The sequence below is a fragment of the Equus asinus genome, chromosome 9, assembly GCF_041296235.1.
Source record: "Equus asinus isolate D_3611 breed Donkey chromosome 9, EquAss-T2T_v2, whole genome shotgun sequence".
In the NCBI taxonomy this organism is placed as follows: domain Eukaryota; kingdom Metazoa; phylum Chordata; class Mammalia; order Perissodactyla; family Equidae; genus Equus; species Equus asinus.
Window position 1 is genome coordinate 96,589,868 of NC_091798.1, and position 20,260 is coordinate 96,610,127.

Here is a 20,260-nt window from a genome sequence, read left to right on the forward strand (position 1 = left end):
CACACAGGGCACCTCCCGTCCAGGCCCAGGATCATCTTGAGCCCAGAAATGCAGTGGCAGCCCATGGGCACCACAGCACGCCACTGCAAGGCCTGTGAGGATGGGTGGCCCCACTGACCCTTGGAGGAGTCTCCTTAGGGACCCCACAGCCTCCTGGCCCAGGACCAGAGGCCCCCATGTCCTCCCTGGACTGGCCTCTCCTGGAGCATCTGGCCGGGCCAGGCCTACAAGTGCCCATTTTCTGCAGGCTCAGCCCCCTGCTGGGCCAGCAATGTCTGTCCCTCAGCCACCCTGGCCCAGCTCAAGGACCAGGAGGGGGATGGCTGAGGCAGGACACAGCCCCAGGCCTTTCTCCCCCAGCCGCTCCGTGCCCACCCCCGGACTCCAGGCAGGAAGCAGCCCAGCCGTGGGGAAGCCACCCAGTGACACGGGCAAGGCAGCCCCCATGGGTCTCCTTGAAACGAAGCTCGGGCTGCGGAAGCCCCAGCGGAGGAGTGTGCAGCTCAGGAGCAGCTCCACTGCAGCTGTGGTGTGGAGGGGCCCCACACTACCTTGCCCAGGGCTGCGACGCATGGGCTCACAGACACTCTAACCAGCAGCTCTTTATTAGAACGGGGCCAGGTCCCACAGGAGGGCTGGGCAGGGGGCAGGGGCGGGGAAGCAGGGGTCCTCCACCATGGTGAGGGGCGAGTGCTGGGCAGCACCCACCCTGGCCCCAGCTGAGGCGAGCGCAGCACCCACCTGGGTGGGCACCAGGCCCCAGGCCGCCTGGGCAGACGGCCGTGAGCCTTTTCAGGAGCGGCCGGTCCCCTGGGCCTTTTTGATTTCCTGCCGGAGAAAGAGGAGGGAGATCTCGCCCTTGCTCAGGGCTGCCACGGCCCGCTCCACCCGCTCCACTGAGTGCGCCAGAGCCCCAGGGAGCCCACCTCGGAGAGCGCCTCCCTTAGGGTCCGGTAGGCCTCGTCCAGGCTGTCGTTGATGATGACCAAGTCAAACAGGCCCGGCTCCTTGCCTGGGGTGGGGCAGGGTCAGAGGAGGCTCTGGGGACAGAAGGGCCGGGGGACCCTCCTGGGGACCAGCCGTGCCCGCCCTACCCCCAGGGGAGGGTCCGGGGCCCCTGGCCACACTCACTGCTCTCCATGTCAGCCCGCGCGGCGGCCAGCCGCTTGGCCAGGCTCTCCTCCGTCTCGGTGTTCCGCTGCCGCAGCCGCTGCTCCTGAGACAGAAGGGGTCAGAGCCTGGCCCCTGGCCCACACACTCCATGGGTTCCCGCCCCCCGCCCCCACAGGCCCCATCTCACCAGGACTTCCAGTGAGGGCGGCTGCACGAAGATGTAGATGGGCCGCAGGTCAGTCTTCTTGATGTTGCGCACGCCCTGCAGGTCCACATCCAGGATGCAGATGCGGTTCATGGCCTGTACGGCCCGTACGGCCGCTTTGCTGGGGGACAGCAGGAGGGGCTGCTCAGCGGGGGCTCCTTGGACCCTCATAGCCTCCAAAAGCCTCAGCAGAATCATCACTGCCTGTCTCTGGGGTCCTGCCTCCCCTGTCCAGCTCTGGCCTGTCTGGGGACGCCTGCAGGGGACCACTCTGCCCCCAGCGTCTGTTCTGTTTCCAACAGGACTCCCTGAGCCCCCTTTGAACGTGGAGTCCCTGGTGGCTGGGGCGATGGTGAGGAGGAGCAGGAGGACCTGGCTGTCATTGTACAGCCCAAGGCTCCTAGGCACCTGTCGTCGAAGGAGAGCAGAGGCCCTAGTGACTGCCTGAGGGGCCACCGCCCCTAGCAGCTGCACCTGGGGCTGAGCACGCAGGGTCCACAGGAGGCTGGGGGACAGGCTGCACACAGCTGTGCCGGGCTGTATGTGCTGAGGCGCCGCTCCGGCCTTGCCAGCCAGGGGGAGGAGCTGCTAGGTCCTGCTCTGGGGGTCCACTGGCTGGAGGGGAGGGGCTGCAGTGTGGCCTGCAGCCCTGTGAGGCCCAGGGCCTGAGTCCCCGCCACACACCAGGTGAGGCTGGGTCAGGAGGGGTGCCCTGAGCCGACTGCTGCCCAACGTGACCACTGGCAGGGCTGGGTCCCTCGCCTGACTGTCCAGACAGCCGGTAGAGAGAAGCCCCTCTCTGCCCCAGGCCACGGAGAGACCCTGGCCCAGGCCTGCCGATGCCAGGTCCCCAAGAGGTCTGGGAGGAGGACTGGGGTGCGGCCCACCTGGTCCCGTATAGGTTTCCTGAGAACTCAGCGTGCTCGATAAAATCACCAGCGGCAATGTCCCGCTGCATCACCTCCCTTGTCACAAAGTAGTAATCTGCAAAGGAGGAAGAGCTGCTCGAGGCTGCCCACAGCCAGGACACCAGGACTGGAGACCACCGGCTGCCACCAGGGAGGCTGCAGAGACTTCTGTGCTGTGCATCAGGCAGGATCAGAAGCCCTACTAAGACTAGAGAAGATGCTTGTGATGTCAGAGAGCTCCAAATGACACACAGCTATGATTCAACTGCATGGCCTTGTAGAGGGCAGCCAGCATGCTAAGGAAAATGCCCCGCAGCACCTCTGCTGTATCAGGGCCCCTGCCTGGCCTCCCACATGGACTTGGCCAGGCATGTGCTCTGAAGCCTGCTGCCTAAGGAAGCCCATCCACCTTTGGGGAGGGACCATCCATCAATGGGAAGATGAGGCCCCAGAGGCCTGGTGCATCCCACTGCTGGCAGGGGGTGGCTCCAGACCCAGGCGGGCAAGGGCCACTGGGTGAGCTCACCTTTGCCGTTCTCCTCTCCCGGCCGCGGGTTCCTTGTCGTGTCTAGGAACAAGCATCCATGACTGAGCCAGGACACCCAGAGCCCACACGTCCCACCCCTGGGCCCGGCTCAGGACTGGGCCTGGCTCCTGTCACCCACGGGTGTGAGGGCCTCCAGGGCAGGTCAGCAGAAGCCTGGCCCCGGCCCCACCCCAGCACCCCCGAGACCCTTGCAGGCCCTTCTCCCTGCCCCGGGGCCTCACGGGACACGCTGAAGCCGAAGACACTGCCGTGCTCCTGCAGGAGCCTCTTCAACAGGGTGCTCTTCCCGGCCCCAGACGGCCCGCTCAGGACCACAGGCCTTGGTCCCGACATCCCTGTGGACAAGGGGGGCAAGCCTCAGCGGGATGGCAGGACCCACTCCCTGTGGAAGTGGGTGGGCAGCTGCGGGCTTCCCCTCCGTCGCCACGGCTCACCCCAGGAACCGGGCAGAGCCAGGCAGTTGGCTGAGCTGGACTCAGGCTGGGCTGCACCTCCCCTTGGATACTCCCGCTAACAGCCCAGCCACCCGGTGCCTCCCCGGACCGTCCACTCTGAACCCGCCCTCGGCTCCTGGAGGGCCACGTCTGGGTCTCCATCCTGTGTTTCCTGGCACCACGCCCCAGAGGCAGCCTCAGTCAAGATCAGAGGAACCACAGCCCTGTTCTGGGAACTTCCATCAGAAGCAGGGGGCAGACCTCAAAGGACCACAGCTTGCTGACCGACCTCTCTGACACTCAGGTGCTGGGAAGCCAGCAGGAGGGCAGCAGAGGCCACGCCCCAGCCCACAGCACAGGGCTCAGACACCTGCCACAGGCTATGACACTGAGGGTGGGAGGAGCAGGGGAGCTCGGGGGGTGTCAGCACAGCGCCAGCCTGCCCACCCCCAGTGCTCCCACACAGGACCCACCTCGGTGCTCAGCTCGGAGCTGCTCTGGATGAGCCAGGGTAGGTGGTAATCCCTGCCTGCTCTGGGCTCTGAGCACCAAGCCCCTCCCAGGGCACCCAACCCTGCCACTCAGCGCCCAGAGGGAGGGCTGCTTCTCGCCTTGAAACCCAGCCACGTGAGCATGATGGGCCAAAGGCCAGGTACAGACTCTGGGGCAGGGTGCTGTGAGCCTCAGGAGGTGGGAATTGAGGCGGACGCCACGCTGGGGGAGAGGCAGGGGGATGGGGCGCACCCTGTCCCAGAGGGAGACCCTGGTAGGGTGTACGGTGAGCTGGAGCAGCTCCCCAGGCTGGCCAGGTCCCGCAGGGCTGCCTGGGGTGCAGGAGGTCTCCAAGGTGCAGTCTGTGGCCAGCAGACCCGTGGAGGGGCCCAGGAGGGACGCCCCCGGGCAGGCATGCTTTCCTAATCCTCGATGTAGGCCAACCCGGATAATCTCGCTAAAGCACCGCTATTCTGGGGCCGTCACACCACACACATGTCCCAGGAACAGATGCGATCCCCTGCTCGAGACGCAGAAGGAAGGGACCCAGAGGGACATGGCTCTCAGCATCACCTCTGAGTGACCTACTCTGAGCTCCTCTGCCTCTTCCAAGCTTCCTGACACAAGAGCATGTTGTCTGTACCCAGCCACCAGCCCGATGGACAAACCCCGTTCTGGCGTCCCAGCTTTCCCACCTAGACACGTGTGCCATTGCACACATCCACACACCAACACCACACGCCCCATGTGCTTGCACACCACACGTACACACACTCATGCGCACACACAGCATGTGCACACACCACACACATTTGTGCACACTTGCCACGCTCACACCTGCACACGCCTGTACCCAGCTCTGCCAGCAGAGTGCAGCCCCTCCCCTTGAGGGCCCGAGGAGAGACCCTCTCCAGCCGTGGCCCTGCCCAGAGCCTCTCCTCCTGCAGGACTGAGGTCCATGGACCCCGCCCACTCCCCAGAATGACTGGGGAGCTGGAGAGCGGAGTGGGGTGGGGGCAGGGATGCGGGAGGGCAGAGGAGAGGACCGGGCCCCAGGTCCCTAAGAGGCCTGCTGCTCCTAGAGCGCCCCGCAAAGAGGCCAAGGGCACTGGTGTGCGCCCCGCACTACCCGCTTCAGACGGCGCTGAGCCGCCACTGCAGCACATACCTCCACACCCCGCACCAGGCAGACCCTCAGGCCTTGGCAGTGTTGGTGCTGCAGGAACACCAGCTCCTCCAGGAGGAGGGAAGAGCAGCCCGGAGCAGACACGGGGAGGTAGACCAGTGGGCCTGCCAGAGCCTCACTCACAGAGCACAACCTCAACCCGGTGGGTGCGGCTGGGGTCCCCGGACCCAATTCGGGGTGTCCACTTCTAGGGAGTGGAGGATGCAAAGGGATCCTGACTGGGGACCGCATGGGGAGGCACTTTTGCAAGGACATCCCTGCTGGGGCCTGTGCAGAAGCCCTCAAGAACGCTGCACTCCTCCGTGCACCCGGGCACCCCCACAAGCACTCTGCAGCCGCACCAGCAGAGCCCAGTGCTCCTTCCCCAAGACTGCTCCCAGGCAACGCCGGTCGGACCCTACACGCTTCTCTGGCGGTCCCTGCCCAGTCCCCCACCCTGCAGTTTCGGCCAAAGCTCTTGGCCGCAGCTATCCAGAGGCTGCACACCTACACAAGGAAGACACACCCTCGCTCAGGACCAAACGCCACACGGAAGTCCCAGCACCTGACAGCCTCTTGGGGCAGGCTGCGTGTGCTCACTCCTAACCGTGCACCTCGATGCTGGCTGGCTGCCATCCCTCCCCTGCACAGCGCAGTGAGGAGCAGTGTCCACATACGGCATCGGCTGAGAGCGCAGTGCTCACTCCCTCCTAGCTCTGGATTGCCATGGCCCCCAGTCTGCTTCCACGGGGTGCCCTCCTGTGCCGCCGCCTGCCCCTCAGGCCCAGCCCCAGGCCTCCCCAGTGCCAACCCTCCTCCAAGGGCTATACCATGGTTGACGTGCTGTGGTGGGGGACAACCGCCTGGTACCGCTGTCCTGCGGTGGTGGGGTTGAGTGGGCTTGGGCCCGGCTGAAGGCGTCTATGCTGAGTCCTGCCCCCATGGGGCCCACAAGCAGAGTTGCTCCCTGAGGTCGGCTTGCCCAGCACAAGGGCCCACACCACACAGCCCACATGGGGCGGCCTGGCCCTGTGAAGGGTGCACCGGGAGTGCTGGGGACAGGGCTCCATCCAGTGACCATAGAGACAGCGCCCGCACTAGAACCATCTTCGACAAAGCACGCAGCATGGGACAGAGCTCCAGGCCTAGTGGCCGCAGTGATCCTCAAGTGCACTGGACACTGCTGGGCCTGACCTTGGTCCCAGTGCCTGGCAGAACTGACTGGAACGTGCAGGTCAGAAGGATCATCCAGCCAGGAGAGTCCTGTGTCTTCTACTCGTTGCTTATCCCACAACCCCAAGCCCCAGCTGCCTGACGAGAAATCAGAAAACTCACAAAGACTGCAGCAAGGATCTGGGACGCAAGTGACTTCCATAGGAGTCTGCTGGCGTGAGCCCGTGCTCCAGAATGCTCTGTGCTGGCACCCCTCATAAGGAGCTCCCTGAGCAGTTCTGGGCGGCTTTCCTCAAGTGCTTCCTGTTTGGGGGCAGAATCTCGTTCTTCTGCTTTCTACCAGCTGTCCTACCCTGTCCTACCTGAGAGCCAGGTGCTGCCACCACCCCCACCTCCATCCCCACTCCTCCACTGGACAGCAAGACAAGGCACAGCCACAGAGAACACAGAGGAGAAAGAGTCAAGTCCTGCCAGCCTCTTGTAAAGCACAAGCCACGGATCTGGGCCAGGATGGCCAGTTGTGCCCTACGCCCCACACAGGCCGGGTGGGGCAGGAGAAACACCCTGGCCCTGGCCACAGGGCGCCTTGTGTGGGACATGTCCCAGCCAAGTGACCCTGAGAAACCACTTAGCCTTCGGGAGTGGCTTGAGGTGGGACAGCCACAAAGCAGCCAGCAATTTGCTCCTCACTTCCTCCCCACAGCGGGGCAAGGACTGCACTGTAGCAGAGAGAAAGCAGGGCCCTCTAAAGCACAGGAAGAAGCCACCCGAGGAGGACCTGAGCCTGTCAGGGCACTGCACGGCTGTGTCTGCATCTCTTCTCACCAAGGAGAAGAACCACGATATGATCCTGCAGGAAGTCCTCAGCTCTGACTTCACGAGAAAGAGCAGAGAGCATGAGGAGGAGGAGGAGACCAGGGCATGAGAACCACAGGGCGGGAAGGAGTCCAGGCCCCTAGCTCTCACAGAAAAAGAAAACAGAGGCCCAGCACATGCAGAGACCAGAAGAGACTCAGAGAAGAAACTGAGGCACGGGCAGGGACTCCGGGGAAACCAAGCCCGGCAAGGGCAGGGTCAGGGAGGGACCCAGAGCCTGACTACAGGGGCACTGCAGTCCCTGCACTGCTCTCCCTTTCCTCCTCGTGGGCTGGGGTCACCTCCCTCCACTGCCAACCACATCACAACACCCCCTTCCTTTCTGAGCTTCCTCAGATCTTCCGGACATGTTTCCGAGCTACCCCTGAACGTACCACAGATGATGCAGGATAACAGTTTAGGGCGTCACAAAAAAAACAGAGTTTAGGTGAGAACTTTGGTTCCTGAAAAGGAAGCCCGTCTTCTGTCAGAACACCCAGAATCTGCTGCTCAGGGAAACTGCTGATCCCACCTGTCCCAGCCAGAGATCAAGGGCTGGGTGGACACAAACTCGGAACCTAAAGCAAAGGCCAGGCAGACGGTACCTCTCATGTGTGGTGCTGAGCTGGGTCGTGTGTGGGCTGCTCTGTGTGCAGGGACAGAGTGAGGGCTCAGCTGGCAGGAAGTTCCACTTGTCAGTGGTCAGACAGGAAACCACACCGGTCCTGGGTCCCTCCCCAGGTGCAGGAGAAAGTTCAGGGTCCCTCACAACAAGCCAAGACCTGGGAGGCCCGAGTGGGTGTCACAAAAGTCCATACTCACGTGGGCATGCCGCCCAGGTGACTCGCCGAGGCTCACCACAAGGTTGTCTTGCCTCCCTCCTCCCGACCTGTGGGCCCCACATCATGTTGGTCTACTACCGCCTCAGCTTCCACTCTCCTCTTCCCTGCATAAAACCACACTGAAAATAGGTGAGGTGGCACATCTACCTGCTCCTACCAGAATCAGCACCTGGAAAGAGGCTGCTCCCTCTCACTGCTCCCAGAAAGACGTTTAAGAACAGAGAGGCAGCTCCAGCAGCCCTAGACTACCATCTCTGGGCCTCAGGCAAGCTGACCATCACTGACCACACCCACGAGTCAGGCAAGCCTGCCACCAACGACGCTCTTAGGCTGCGCACTCGCGTCTGCACTGCTCGGCGGCACTGGGCCACGAGGCTTGCCAGGAACCCGCACCAGTCCCCGGGGCGCTCAGAGCAGCCAGCTCCACCTACCCAGGACCCTCTGGGTTTACAATCTGCAGCGGACCAAAGCTGACGCGAGAGCTGGACCACCGACAGGTTTTCCCAATTGCTGTCTCTGCTGCACGCTTTGAGCTCGGGGAAGACACCACACGTTTCCACACGCCCCACGAATTGGCCGGCCCCGCGGGACCGCCACATCAGGCTCGTCAGGCAGCCACCTAAAGGCCTTTGGAACCCCGATACCCCGGGGGTTTTGGCTCTGCGCCATGCCCACCTTGGGGGGGCACAGGCGGCTCCACTCTCCGCCCCTCCGCATCCTGCACGGTCCAAGGGTATCCAGCATGAAGTCCTCGGGCTGCGGGGTTCTCAGGCTGTCTGGAGCTCCGCGTGCCCCGAGAACGTCCTACGCTTCGAGGACTGACACCGGGACGCGGCTCCTAATCTCGGTAAGAAACGCGCCCACGAAGGCGCCCGGCGGCGCACGAAGCGGCGTCCGCAGAGTCACGCCCCTCTGCGAGCACGCGCGCGGGCCGCCTCGTGCCCGCTCTGCTCCCGGGAGGAGCCCCGGGAACCCAGGGGCGCGCGGCCGTGTCGCGGCTAGCAGGAGCGCAGGCCTCGCGCATGGCCCCACGCACCCCCCCAACCCGCGAGCGGGGGCGCCCACCCGGCGATCCAGCCCGCGAGCTCGGGCCTCCGCCACGCCGGAGGGCCACCACTCACCGTCCGAGGCAGCCCGGCCCAGGGCGGCCGCCGCCAGCCCGGCCAGCGGGCGCCGCAGCATGAGGGGGCGCCACCGCCCGCGGGGACTACGTCATGGCGCCGCGCCCGCCCGCCTCCGCTCGCCAGTTGGCGTCACAGCGCCGCGCCGGATCGCTTCCGCCCTCGGGGCTTACGTCACTGTCGCGCCGGCTCGCTGGCGCCCGCGAGGATGTACGTCAGCGCCGCGCCAGCCCCGCACTGCCTCTTTAGTCCTACGTCACGCCGCGCCGACCTCGCCCCGCCCCTCGGGGGCCGTACGTCAACACAGCGCGACGCAGCGACGCCGCAGGAGGAGCGGGAGCTGAGACGGCGGTGACCCTGTGCGCGCCTGTGGCCAGTCCCACTCCCGCTCGGCCCGTGGCGGCCGGGCTGGTCCTCTCGGCCGCTCCGGGGCTCAGTGAGCGTGGCAGGTCTGTGCAGGGAAGGCCGTCGCGCGGGCGGGGAGGGCTCCCCCAAGAGAGGGTCGGGCCCCGCCGCCGGCTCCGAGGGCGAGAGGATGGGTGGGCATCCTCTGGGGAGGGTCACAACGTTTCGTCCTCCGGTCGAGTCGCCTCCCGCGGCGGAGGGAGGCCTGCAGCCGCCCTGCCCAGACAGAGAGCGGGCGCCCGGGCAAACTTGCCCGGGTCTGCCGGGAGGGCTGGTTTCGCGCAGTCTCAGTGTCCGAGACCTCAGAACCTCCTGGCTGTCCCCGCGGAGAACTCGGCACCGACGCTTCCCTGAGAGTCAGGGCCTAGTAGGAGCAGGCTTGGCCTCGGCTCCCCTTTCGTAATTCTACCTCCCTGGGTTTTGGGAGCACTAAATGACTTTGGGAAACAGTGAGAGCCAGTCTCCCCGTTGGCGGTGCGGGTCACCCTCAGAGCGGCTTCCCTGACTTGGTGACCAGCCCGAGTGGGCCGGGCCCTGGCACAGGTCTCCTGAGTCAGAGTCTGGGGTTAGGGCCTGTGCGTCCCACAGGTGATTCTAACGCCACGCTGGGCCGACAGCCTAATATGTTGCTGGGAAGGGCTGGTGATGACCCCGTGGTACCACATCTGCTGGGGACGTGCTCAGGTGTGTGGCTTCGCTCACAGCTGGGGTTTGATGAGAATTAAATGGAAAGGCTACTTTTTAAAAATGTGTTGTTTCCTTTCCCAGCAGGTCGCACACTGGGCCAGTGACTGAGCCTGGGCCTCCGCCTGTGGCAGGGGCTCTCGGGAGGAATGGCGGCCGCCGGCAGCCTGCTTCGGTAAGAACAGACTTCCAGGCCCCCGGGATCGCTGTCATGGGGCCACTCATGGGAGTGCTGACTCAGGAGCCTTAGGGCTGTGCTCCCTCAGGGAAGCCACCTGAGCCCGTGTTTCCATCTGGACAACACAGATGAGTGTCTACATGTAGACACTCTGACAGGCTATAGAGGAAAGAACAAAAGCGAGTGAGTACCTAACACCAGACAGACAGTAGTGGAGGTGGTCACCTTCCTCTTCAGGGTCTGCAGCCTAACAGGCTCTGGGTCCCTGGAGGAAGCCACAGCCTTCCTGCTGTTCCCACCAGAACTGCCTCTCCACCCGCCTGTTCCCCTCGCCTCTTGGCTTACCCAGAACGAGAAGGACAGCGCTGCCAGAAAAGAGAAGGAGTGCAGAGCTGGTGTTGTTTTGTGGAACGTGAGGAGAGGGTTGTGGCTCCTAGAGCCATAGGTTAGTGTGAAATGGGGCAGGCCTCATCCTGGAAAGGGTGCACGTGGAATCACTGTTATGGTGGGAGAACATCCGCTGTCTCCCCAGAGGTCGGCTTTAGTCCCTCCTGGAAGCCCCCGAGACTGAGCCCACGTTCTGGGGAGTGGCTGTGCCTGGGCTCTCTGGCACTGCTCAGGCAAGGGCCCTGCCCGGCTGACTGCAGGCTCATCTGGCGCTGGAGCCCCCCCTTTCTTCTCTTCTCCCACTTCTGAGGAAGGGGACTGGATTCATTTTGCCAAGATTTATTGAGTGCTCAGCTAGGCATCTGGGACTTCACAGCAAACAGGATGCGGTTCTTTGCCCCAAGGCCATTGAGGTCTAGTGGAGGAGATGAGCTCTCAGCCCAAGGTGTTGTCTGGGAAATACTAGAGATGGGCAGTGCAGGAGCTCCACCAAAGGTTGGGGCTCTGTGCTCGGGCAGGCTGCCTTGCGGAGGGAGAGGTCCTGAAAGCCAGGTGAGAGCTGCTGAAGTGTGTGAGCAGTGGGCTTTAGAATCACTGCAGAGTACGAGGACTCGATTAGAGTGGCAGCGGGGACCAGGCAGGAGGCCATTGGGATGGTCTGTGCTGGACCTGACTGCCCACATGATGTAGAGGGGAGACACGTGGCAAGTATTCAGGACACCTGTCTGCCATGGGTGTCCAAAAGAATGCTGGGGGAGTGAGGCGACTTCTGGAGTGCCCAACAATTCTAGGGAGTTTTGGCAATCGTTCAGACATGTTTTTCCCCAAACCCATACTGTGGGTATGAATAGCCTGGGGGTGTGAATCCACGTTTGCATGAAAGCAGGCTGGAAGGGACTTTGGGGTCACGGCAAGGCCAGGATGAGGCCCCAGGTAGGCAAGAGACAGGTGCAGGGACACGTGTCTGGACAGAGCAGTGTGAACAGGGCCGCCTCGCCTTGTCATCTCCTGTTCCCTCAGAGCACGTGCTGTGCCATGTGTGGGAGGGCCAGTGTCTGCCACATTCAGAAGCCAAGAGCACTCTGGGTGTCTTGGTCTGTTCAGGCTGCCCCAACAGAAGCTGCAAGCCAAGTGGCTTATCTCCCACAGTTCCAGAGGCTGGAGGTCTGAGATCGGGGCACCACCAGGGTCAGGTTCTGGTGAGGTCTTTTCCTGCTTTGCAGACAGCTGCCTTCTTGTATCTTCATACAGCAAAGAAAACAATTTCTGGTTTTTTCTCTTATGAGGGCAACAGTCCCACCCTGGGGGCCCACTCTTGTGACCTCATCTAACCTTAATCACCTCCCAAAGGCCCCCTCCTGGGGGACGCCATCTCATTGGGGGTCAGGGCTTCAACACTCAAAAATCTGGGGGACACAAATGTTCAGCCCATGATGCCGGGTCTGCATTCTCCCAGAAGTCAGTTTTCTTCTCCACGCTTGTATGCAGCTCCTGAGCTGCATGGTCCAGCGTGACTGGAGACAGCTGTCCACCTCTGTTCTCTGCCGTCTGGGAGCTTCATGTGCTCACCACGTGGCCTCTTCCTGGATGTGGTGGAGGAGCTGCTCTGACCACATCCTGCCCCAGCCTGGGTCCCCAGTTGTCCCCATAGGAGCTGGTTGGCCTGGGCCACATGGGCGCTGTGGTCCGAGCACTAGCCACTGACCAGTGTATGTGTGTCTGCAGCCTCCTGTGGCAGTGTGCGGTGACAGGGGCCACCCCCACGGGCCGCCACCTGCACACGTCCTCCTGGAGGGCTGACAGCAGCAGAGCCTCGCTTACACGCGTACGCCGGCAGACCTACGCACGCCTCTACCCTGTGCTCCTGGTCAAGCAGGACGGCTCCACCATCCACATCCGCTACCGGGAGCCTCGACGGATGCTGGGGGTAAGCGTCCCTCCCTTGCATTCCTTGGGGTGCAGGTCCTAGTGGGCTTGAAACCTCACAGCTGGACGGGGCGGTGGGGGGGCATGGGTCATGGAGCAGGATTGTTGCGTGAACAAGGATTATTTGAAGAGGGAGGAGGCGGTCTTGGTGCTTACTCCACACACTGAGATAGCACAGCAGCAGGGAGCTGTGCATTTAAAAAAACCAAGTCCTGGAAGCACAAGCAGAAAAAGTTTCTTTAAAGAGTCAAAGCTTCGAAGGGAGAGAAAACCCCACAGGCCTCCTGACCCTGATTCCTGCGTTGGAGGAGAACAGGAGACACAGGAGCATATCCTGGTGCCCGCCTGCCCTCCCTGCAGATGCCTGTGGACCTGGACGCGCTGTCCCCGGAGGAGAGGCGGGCACGCTTCCGGAAACGCGAGGCCCAGCTCAGAGAGAAGGAGCAGCAGCCAGAGCTTGCTGATGACTTTGACGTGGAGCGGTACAAGCGGTTTTGGACCAAAAAGTGACCACTCCTGCAAGCTGCCCTGGCCTGGGGACACTGGAGGGGGCATGTCTTTAAATCATGTGTCCAGGAAGCTGCCTCTGCCTGTCTTTCTTTCTTGTGTGCCCTGGCCCCAGCCCCAAGGGGGCTCTCTGTGACTCAGCCAACTAGAGGGCCTAGTATTGGGTCAGTTCGTGGTTTTAGGATGAAGCCCAAAGGGCACGTGAGCCATCGACATAAGAGAAATGCGACTGAGGTGATGGGTGCTCTTCCCTTTGCAGGAAGCGCCCGCGACCCTGAGTCAGCTCCCTCTTGCCCCCAATGCTACCTTCAGCCTCAGGGCACTTGGGGCTCTCTTGGCCAGGTACAGCGGCTGTGGGAAGTGGGTGGGAGAAGTAGGGTATCTGGGATCCAAGGATGCCCTGCCCAGCCTGCAGCTGGCCTGCCCTGTCCCTCCCTGGGCTCCCTCAGCCCTACCTGGGACACAGCCAGAAACTGCTCCCCGTCAGAGGGGCCAAGGGAAGCCGCCAGCCCCTGTGGTTAACTCTGCTCAGTTTGCAGCCCACTGCAAGCTGCAATGAGCCAGCCTTCCACGGTCCCCTCAAGACTTTTTGTTCCAAGGGTCGGTTTCACCCTGGCTGGGCTTCCTGCAAGACCTGAGGGGGTAACTCCCAACCTTTCTAAGTGCAGCTGCCCCAGCCAGGCCTGGGGTGTTGATTGTGGGACCTGGTTGTCAGGCTTGTTCTTGTAAGTTTGAGAGCCCATTGCAGGTCACCGCCATGTAGACAGTCGGGACAGCGTTCCAGACACAACCAGGGAGGCAGGAGCCAGCAGCCTGTGGGAGGTGACTGCATCTCATCTCTGTTGGTGGCGAAGGATGCTGGGCTGAGCCCCCACCTCTGGACTCCTCCTGCAGCCCAAGTCCTGCTGGTCCACTGAGCACAGCAGCCATGTGCAGCTGCATGCGGACATCCACTGCCCCTGCGTCTGTGCCCTCCAGGCTTTGCCGGCCCTCCCATCACTGCTCTCACCTGCTCAGGGACATCCCTCCTGCAGTTCTTGCCTCATTCCCACTTGGAAGACCTCCCTGGAGCCCTCATCCCTTCAGCTGCCACCCCCCATTCACCTCTGGGGGAGACGCCCAGCAGTGGTTCAGGACCACTTGCTGTTCAGGACCAGATTGTTCATGATGCTTGTTAAAGACGGCAAGGCAGACTGCTCAAGGTGGGGGCACAGCCATGAGTGCAGGGGCCACTGTGGGGATCTAGCAGTGGGCGAGACTGAGTACCGCATGGACAGTGGGGATTTGTAGCCCAGAGCTAGGGTGGGGTTGGTGATAGGTACTAAGAGGGCTCATTTGGATGGGAGAGTAGTTGTAGCTAAAGCCACCTAATGCAACTGTTGCTGAAAGGCTGGTGATCATCTGTCCAACGGAGATGAGGCGCCCGATGAGATACTGAGGGTGGGGGTTCTGGGTGAACTGACAGCCGGGTTCCTGCCAGAACCAGGTGATGTAGAGACAGACACAGGCCCAAGGCCTGGTTGGAGGGCTCGGGGAGCCTGAGCAGAGCAGTCAAACAGAATCCTGTCTGTGCCAGCTCCCTCTAGTCCGTGGGGACCTCCTGATGCTGCCCCGAGCCCCTGACTCCTGATGGCCTCCTAGGTCTGCCCTTGACCCTGGTCACTTAACCTGCCTTGGGGACTTCAAATGTTGCCTAGGCTGAGGACCCACAGTGTCCAGATCCCAGCCACTGATAGCACCCTGCTCCTCCCCCGTCCCTTGCTCATTCCCCTCATCCAGTATCTAGTCCTTGTCAAACATCACAGCGCTGCCTCTAGGACCTGGCTCACCCACCCAGCTGCCATCACCTGGGGCCCCACACCCTCCTTCCAACACTAGGCTCCTTCTGCCCTGCGAAGTGACTCGGTTGTGAGTCTTCCTGAGCTGCGGCCCCGCAGAAGGCACGCCTGTGGCTTTTGACCTGCTGTGCCATGCAGGACAAGGGCAGGGGCAGGTCTGGAGTCCCCAGTCTGGACGCCCACCAGGCGAGGCTGTGCTCTCCGGGCCACACGTGGGGAAGCCTTACCTCCACCCCCAGAGGGCTCAGTGGTAGGGCACGACAAACACGGCTGGGAGCCCCAAAGCACGCAAAAGGCAGCAGGGGGAGTCCGAGAAGGGGGATCGGAGAGGGGTGGACCGCCTGTTCTCATTTCCCTCCCCACTCCCCGGGCAATGCCGAGGCTGTGAGTGTGCGCCTGCACGTAGCGTAGGGATTACAGCAGCTGTGCGACACCCTGTCCTGGTACCTCCGAGAGCCTGCCCGGTGCCCGCGGGCCGCAGCCCCGCCGAGCTTTCCGGGCCGTCATCGCCGGGACGCGCCGCGCCCTCGACGACGGCAGCGGGAACCCGGGCGACACCGCCCTTCTCCACACTGCCCGGGGACCAGGGACTCCGGCGTGTCCCCGGCGCTGAGCCCTGGCCGCCGTCCGCGCTCCCCAGCGCCCGCCCGGCCCCCGGCGTCACCGCGCACGTGACCGTCCATAACAGCCGCCTCGCGGGCAGGAGCTGAGCCGCAGCCTCCGTGCCCTCCGGGACGCAGGGGCGGTGCGCAGGCGCGCGGGGCCGGCGCGGGCGTGACGTCACGGCGCGCGACGCGGGAGCGGAGAGGGCGCCGCCGGCCGGGGGCGGGAGGCCTGGGGACGGCGGGCGGCCGGGCACCATGTTCGGTTCCAGCCGGGGCGGTGTGCGCGGCGGGCAGGACCAGTTCAGCTGGGAAGATGTGAAGACCGACAAGCAAAGGGAGAACTACCTGGGTGAGCGCGGCGCGGGGGCCGAGGACGCGGGGGGGGGGCCGTGGGCGCGGAGGGCTGGGGACGCGGGGGCCGGGGACGCAGGGGGCGGTGGGTGCGGGTGTCCGTGGACGCGTGGGGCCTGGGACGCGTGGGGTGGGCGACACGCGGGGCCGTGGGCGCGGGCCCAGTCCTCGGCGCTCCGTCCCGCAGGAAACTCGCTGATGGCCCCAGTGGGCCGCTGGCAGAAGGGCCGCGACCTCACCTGGTACGCCAAGGGCCGGGCTGACGGCGCGGGACTGAGCCGGGAGCAGGAGCTGGCGGCCGTGAGGCAGGCGGAGCAGGAGGCGCTCATGGCGGCTCTGTGAGTGCGCGGGGGTGAGAGGGACCTCGGGGCGGGGGCGCGGGGAGGGTGCTTGCGGGGCGGGGCGGGGCGGGGGCCCGAGGTGAGGCCCGCTGCCCCCTGAAGCTCGCGCGCGGCCCCCGCAGAGGCTACAAGAACGTGAGGAAGCAGCCCACGGGCCTGAGCAAGGAGGTGAGGGCTGGGTCCTCTGGGAGGGGGCGCGGGCGGGGGTAGGGGCTGACCCCGCGCTGCTGCGAGCCCTGCCCGCCGCCCTCCCTCGCTCCCTGCAGGACTTTGTCGAGGTCTGTAAGAGAGAAGGAGGCGACCCTGAGGAGAAGGGAGTAGACCGGCTCCTGGGCCTGGGGAGCTCCAGGTGCGGGGCCGGGCGTCCTCTGGGGACCCAGGATGCGCAGCGGAAGCCTGGGGGGGCCTCACCGTGGGGGCTGGCATTCTCACCGTGGGGCGGGTCTCATTCGTGTCCCTCTAGTGGCTCTGCAGGCCGAGTGGCGCTGTCCCGAGAAGACAAGGAGGCTGCTAAGCTGGGGCTCTCCGTGTTCACGGTATTCACCCCCAAACATCCGCGATCCTGTGGGGGGATTTGGGTGCCTCTTCTTGTTGAGGGTAGGGACGGGTCATCTTCTCCGGGGGCTCCCAGCTTCCTGGCCCTGGAAACCGGGGCTGGTTCTCCGTGGTCGGCATCTCGGTGCCCCGCACGCCTCTAGAGTGGCTTTCCTTGGCAGCACCACCGTGTCGAGAGCAGTCGGCCAGGGGCCTCCCCGGCCTCCACTTCTGCCAGGAAGAAGCAGCGATCGGAGGAGAAGCCAGAGCCGGGGTAAGGGGCCTCCCAGGAGAACAGAACCGGGGTTCTGTCTGCACTTTACTGTTCCTTGCGTTAGTGAGGTTCCCAGCTCTGGCTCTTTTCCTTCTGGAGAGCCCCTCGGGGTCTTGAGCCGGGAGTGGTTCCATGACTGCTCCCCAGCGCATAGCAGGGGTAGGTGGCCCCACTGTGTGAGAGCTGCAGGGGTCAGGGGCCAGCAAGGCAGAGGACCCTGGTGGAGGTCGCCAGAGAGGGGTCACTGGAGCCAGGTCTCAGGGGGCCCCCACCCTTTACTATTGTCCCAGTGGCCCCAGGAGTGGCCTGTGGTGTGTGTGGGGAGGCTTAGTGCCTGTCACGGGGGGGGGGGTGCAGGCAAGCTGGGTGGGAGGGAAGACTGGAAGGGCCGTGAGACCATTGGGTTGGTGCTTCTGGGCAGAAATCTGCCACCATGGGGACACCTGTATCTGCACTGCCCACCATGGCAGCCCTTCGCTCAGGTTGTACTGAGGAGCTTTGCTTGGTGATGTGAAAGTGACAGCTACATGTAGTCAAGGGCTGTCATGGAAACCAGCACATAACCTATGGGCCCTGCCCCCCGGGGAGTCCCAAAGCTGGAGCGGCTCCTCCTTGCACTGTATACCCCTGCAGCCCCGAGAGCCACAGGAAGAGGAGGAAAGAGAAGAAGAAAAAGAAAAAGAAGGAGAAGAAGAAACACAAGAAAGAGAAGAGGAAGAAAGAACAGCACAGGGCTGGGGCAGCCTCCTCGAAGCCCCCGACTCCTGCCCGGTAGGCACAGCTCTGGCTCAGCGGGCGGGCAGGATGGGCAGGCAGCCCTCACACTGGCAGCATCCCCTGGTCTCCCCAGGCCCGGACACCGCAGGCACGACTCGGACTCCTCCTCGCCCTGCTGCAAGAGGCGGCGACGGCAAGACAGTGACTGAGGCCCTGCCCAGACCACCCCCACCACACAGCCCTGGAGGGGCCACCCTCAGCGAAGCCTCCAGCCCAGGGAGCTGGACAGCCAGCACATGGGGGCCCTGAAGGAGGAGAGGTGGCTGAGCCCTGAGCTGGCCCCAGACCCACCCGGGGAGGCCCTGCCTGCCTGGGAGGTTCAGCCACCCCAGGTCCCCTGAGCAGCTTAGCTGTGGCTAAGTAGGGCTACTTAAGTTTTTCTTCACATTGACTCACTCTTTGTATGTAAATAAACTTATTTTAAGGGGAAAATGTCTTGTATTTCAGGGAAGGTCATTGTTACCTGTCACAGTAGAAGGCGAAGGGTGAAAATGGGGAGATTGCTTTGGGTTCCAGTGAGACCATCTGACGTTCTGTTGGAGGGGGGAGTTGTCCTGGTGGTTGGCATCCTGAAGTCCCATGTGGGCCTGGCCCTGAAAGTGACTTCAGGTCTACCAGGAGCCCTGGGTCATCATGTGTGGCCAGCAGGGTGGGCAGAGGGGCCAGAACGTGCTGAGCTGCAGGTGGGTCTCTCCGAGGTGGGTAAGCGTGGAGAGGGTGGATGGCCAGACAGGGTGTTTAGGTCATGGTGGGGACTCAGGTGGACTTGTGCCTGGAGCCACCCTCATCCCCCCAGGCCACCAAGGGACTTGTTGGCCACTGTCCCACACCTCCCCCATCTGCCTCCTCAGTCTGGTCTGCTGGCTGCTTCCAGGCTGCAGGGCCAGCCCCTTCCACCTGGCCTCCTGTCTCCTCTGCTGGGAGGCATCTGTGGCCCTTCACAGCCCTGTCCACAGAAGAAATGAAAACTGAATCTTACAGTTGACTTGGAGTAAACACAAAACCGAGGCTGGATTCGTCCTTCCTAAGTATATTCCTTGTTTTGGTGCTGATTTTAAAAGAAGTGGCAAATGAAGACGTTTCTGTCTAGTATCCTGGCACTGGTTTTCAACCTGTCAACCTAAGCGAGTTACCTCAGGCCAGTTGGCCTGGGCCAGGGCAGGGGATGTGCACAGGGTGGGCTGCTTCCCAGGGGAAAGAGAGACCTGGACCTTGGCTCTGCCTGTGATGGCCACATGAGTGGGAGCAGGGGCACCGAGAAGGGCTCCCGGTCAGAGGGACGGCTCTCAAGGAGTGGGAGGCGGCCCATGGTAGAGGGGAGCTGTGATCCTGCAATTTATAACAAGTACAATGTATTCGGTCAGATGGCCGAGACGTTTCTCATAAAGGTGCAGTCTTTGTCCCAAGTTCCTGGCTCACAGCTCCCCAAACCCTTGGAATTTCTTGTTTTTGTTAAAGGAGGTGACTTTTGGACCCCACTCAAGGATCGGGGCTGGTTGCCAGGAGAACCAGCCATGTGATCAAAGGATTGGAACTTTCAGTCCCACCCCGAGTTCTGGGGGCTTGAGGTTCAATCGGTTGCCAAAGGCCAATGACTTAGTTATGATTGTAACAAAGCCTCCAGAAAACCCCGAAAGATGGCTCATCGGTCCTCTTGTCAGTGAACACGTGGAGGTGTTGGCAGAACAGTGTGCTCAGAGAGGGCGTGGAAGCTCGGCACCCTTTCCCAGACCTGCCCTGTGCATCTCTTCCATCTGGTGGTTCATCTGTATCCTTTATCATATCCTTTAATAAACTGTAAATGTGCTTCTCAGTTCTGTGAACCACTCTAGCAAGTTAATCAAATCCGAAGAGGGGTTGTGGGAACCTCGGATTTAAAGGCAGTCACTCAGAAGCACAGGTGACAACCTGGCCTTGCCACTGGCAACCTGCACTGGAGGGTCGTCTTGTGAACCTGAGCCCTGTACTTGTTGGATCTGAATCTATCTAGAGGGTAGGCAGTGTCAGAACTGAGTCGGTGTCCAAAAGCTGCTTGTTCGTGTGGGGAAGCCCCCACATGCAATTGAGTCCTCGAACCCTTGGCAGTGCCAAGCACCCAGCAGGGCACAGGGTACCCCTGTGGTGAAGGTTCCCAGAGCAGTGACTTGGAGCTCAGCCAGGGGGCCCTGCCCCTCCGTGGGCACAGGTGGCTGGCCTGGAAGTGCCATGGAGGGAGGGTGGTGGATGTGTGGATATTGAGGAAGGGCGGGGGGGCCTCAACACACGAGCCCTGGGCCTGGCCTCTCAGGCACACCTCATGTGATGACCCTGCTGTCCCTCAGTGTGGCACCAGCAAGACGGACCAGGACCAGTGCCTGGACTGCCAGTGGGGAAACCAACAAGGAGGGCCCCACAAGGGCTCTGGAACACACCTGTCCACAGCCAAGGCGAGCCTGGGAGGGGGAGCGCACAGGAAGGGTCCTCCCTCACTTGGTGGGGTGGGGGGCAGATCCTGGGGGGAATGGGCAGAGAGAGTTCCCCCTGGGGCGCATCAGCGGTTGGCTACACTCCCCAAGTCATGAGCGGGTGGCCACCCCGTTTCAACCTCCCCCCCGCCAA

The 20,260-nt window shown here is 62.9% G+C and overlaps 3 protein-coding genes across 9 annotated transcripts; 2 read left to right on the plus strand and 1 right to left on the minus strand.

The window, feature by feature from the left end:
• Nucleotides 1–584: 584 nt before the first annotated feature.
• GUK1 (guanylate kinase 1) lies at nucleotides 585–9,134 on the minus strand. 6 transcript variants are annotated; one of them, XM_070518028.1, is made up of 9 exons: nucleotides 8,856–9,129; nucleotides 8,410–8,452; nucleotides 2,995–3,108; nucleotides 2,753–2,794; nucleotides 2,206–2,302; nucleotides 1,301–1,439; nucleotides 1,132–1,216; nucleotides 927–1,012; nucleotides 585–828 (listed from the first exon to the last, which is right to left on the minus strand). In XM_070518028.1, exons 3-9 carry the CDS (start codon nucleotides 3,104–3,106, stop codon nucleotides 793–795), a joined length of 597 nt encoding a protein of 198 aa, XP_070374129.1. In that variant the 5' UTR covers nucleotides 3,107–3,108; nucleotides 8,410–8,452; nucleotides 8,856–9,129; the 3' UTR covers nucleotides 585–792. The 6 variants fall into 6 exon arrangements, with proteins under 6 accessions (XP_070374129.1, XP_070374126.1, XP_070374127.1 ...); XM_070518025.1 differs by having other exon boundaries at nucleotides 8,410–8,490; nucleotides 8,856–9,094; XM_070518026.1 differs by having other exon boundaries at nucleotides 2,206–2,434; nucleotides 8,856–9,039.
• On the plus strand, nucleotides 9,043–13,014 carry MRPL55 (mitochondrial ribosomal protein L55). Of its 2 annotated transcripts, none has more exons than XM_014826704.3 (4): nucleotides 9,043–9,304; nucleotides 10,032–10,119; nucleotides 12,235–12,436; nucleotides 12,796–13,014. In XM_014826704.3, exons 2-4 carry the CDS (start codon nucleotides 10,094–10,096, stop codon nucleotides 12,943–12,945), a joined length of 378 nt encoding a protein of 125 aa, XP_014682190.1. In that variant the 5' UTR covers nucleotides 9,043–9,304; nucleotides 10,032–10,093; the 3' UTR covers nucleotides 12,946–13,014. The 2 variants fall into 2 exon arrangements, with proteins under 2 accessions (XP_014682190.1, XP_014682189.1); XM_014826703.3 differs by having other exon boundaries at nucleotides 9,051–9,304; nucleotides 10,029–10,119.
• Nucleotides 13,015–15,549: 2,535 nt separating this feature from the next.
• On the plus strand, nucleotides 15,550–18,096 carry C9H1orf35 (chromosome 9 C1orf35 homolog). The gene is made up of 8 exons (XM_044778097.2): nucleotides 15,550–15,734; nucleotides 15,924–16,074; nucleotides 16,200–16,245; nucleotides 16,344–16,426; nucleotides 16,541–16,613; nucleotides 16,794–16,885; nucleotides 17,519–17,656; nucleotides 17,736–18,096. The coding sequence occupies exons 1-8, from the start codon at nucleotides 15,641–15,643 to the stop codon at nucleotides 17,809–17,811; spliced, it is 753 nt and encodes a 250-aa protein (XP_044634032.1). The 5' UTR covers nucleotides 15,550–15,640; the 3' UTR covers nucleotides 17,812–18,096.
• The last annotated feature ends 2,164 nt before the right edge of the window (nucleotides 18,097–20,260 follow it).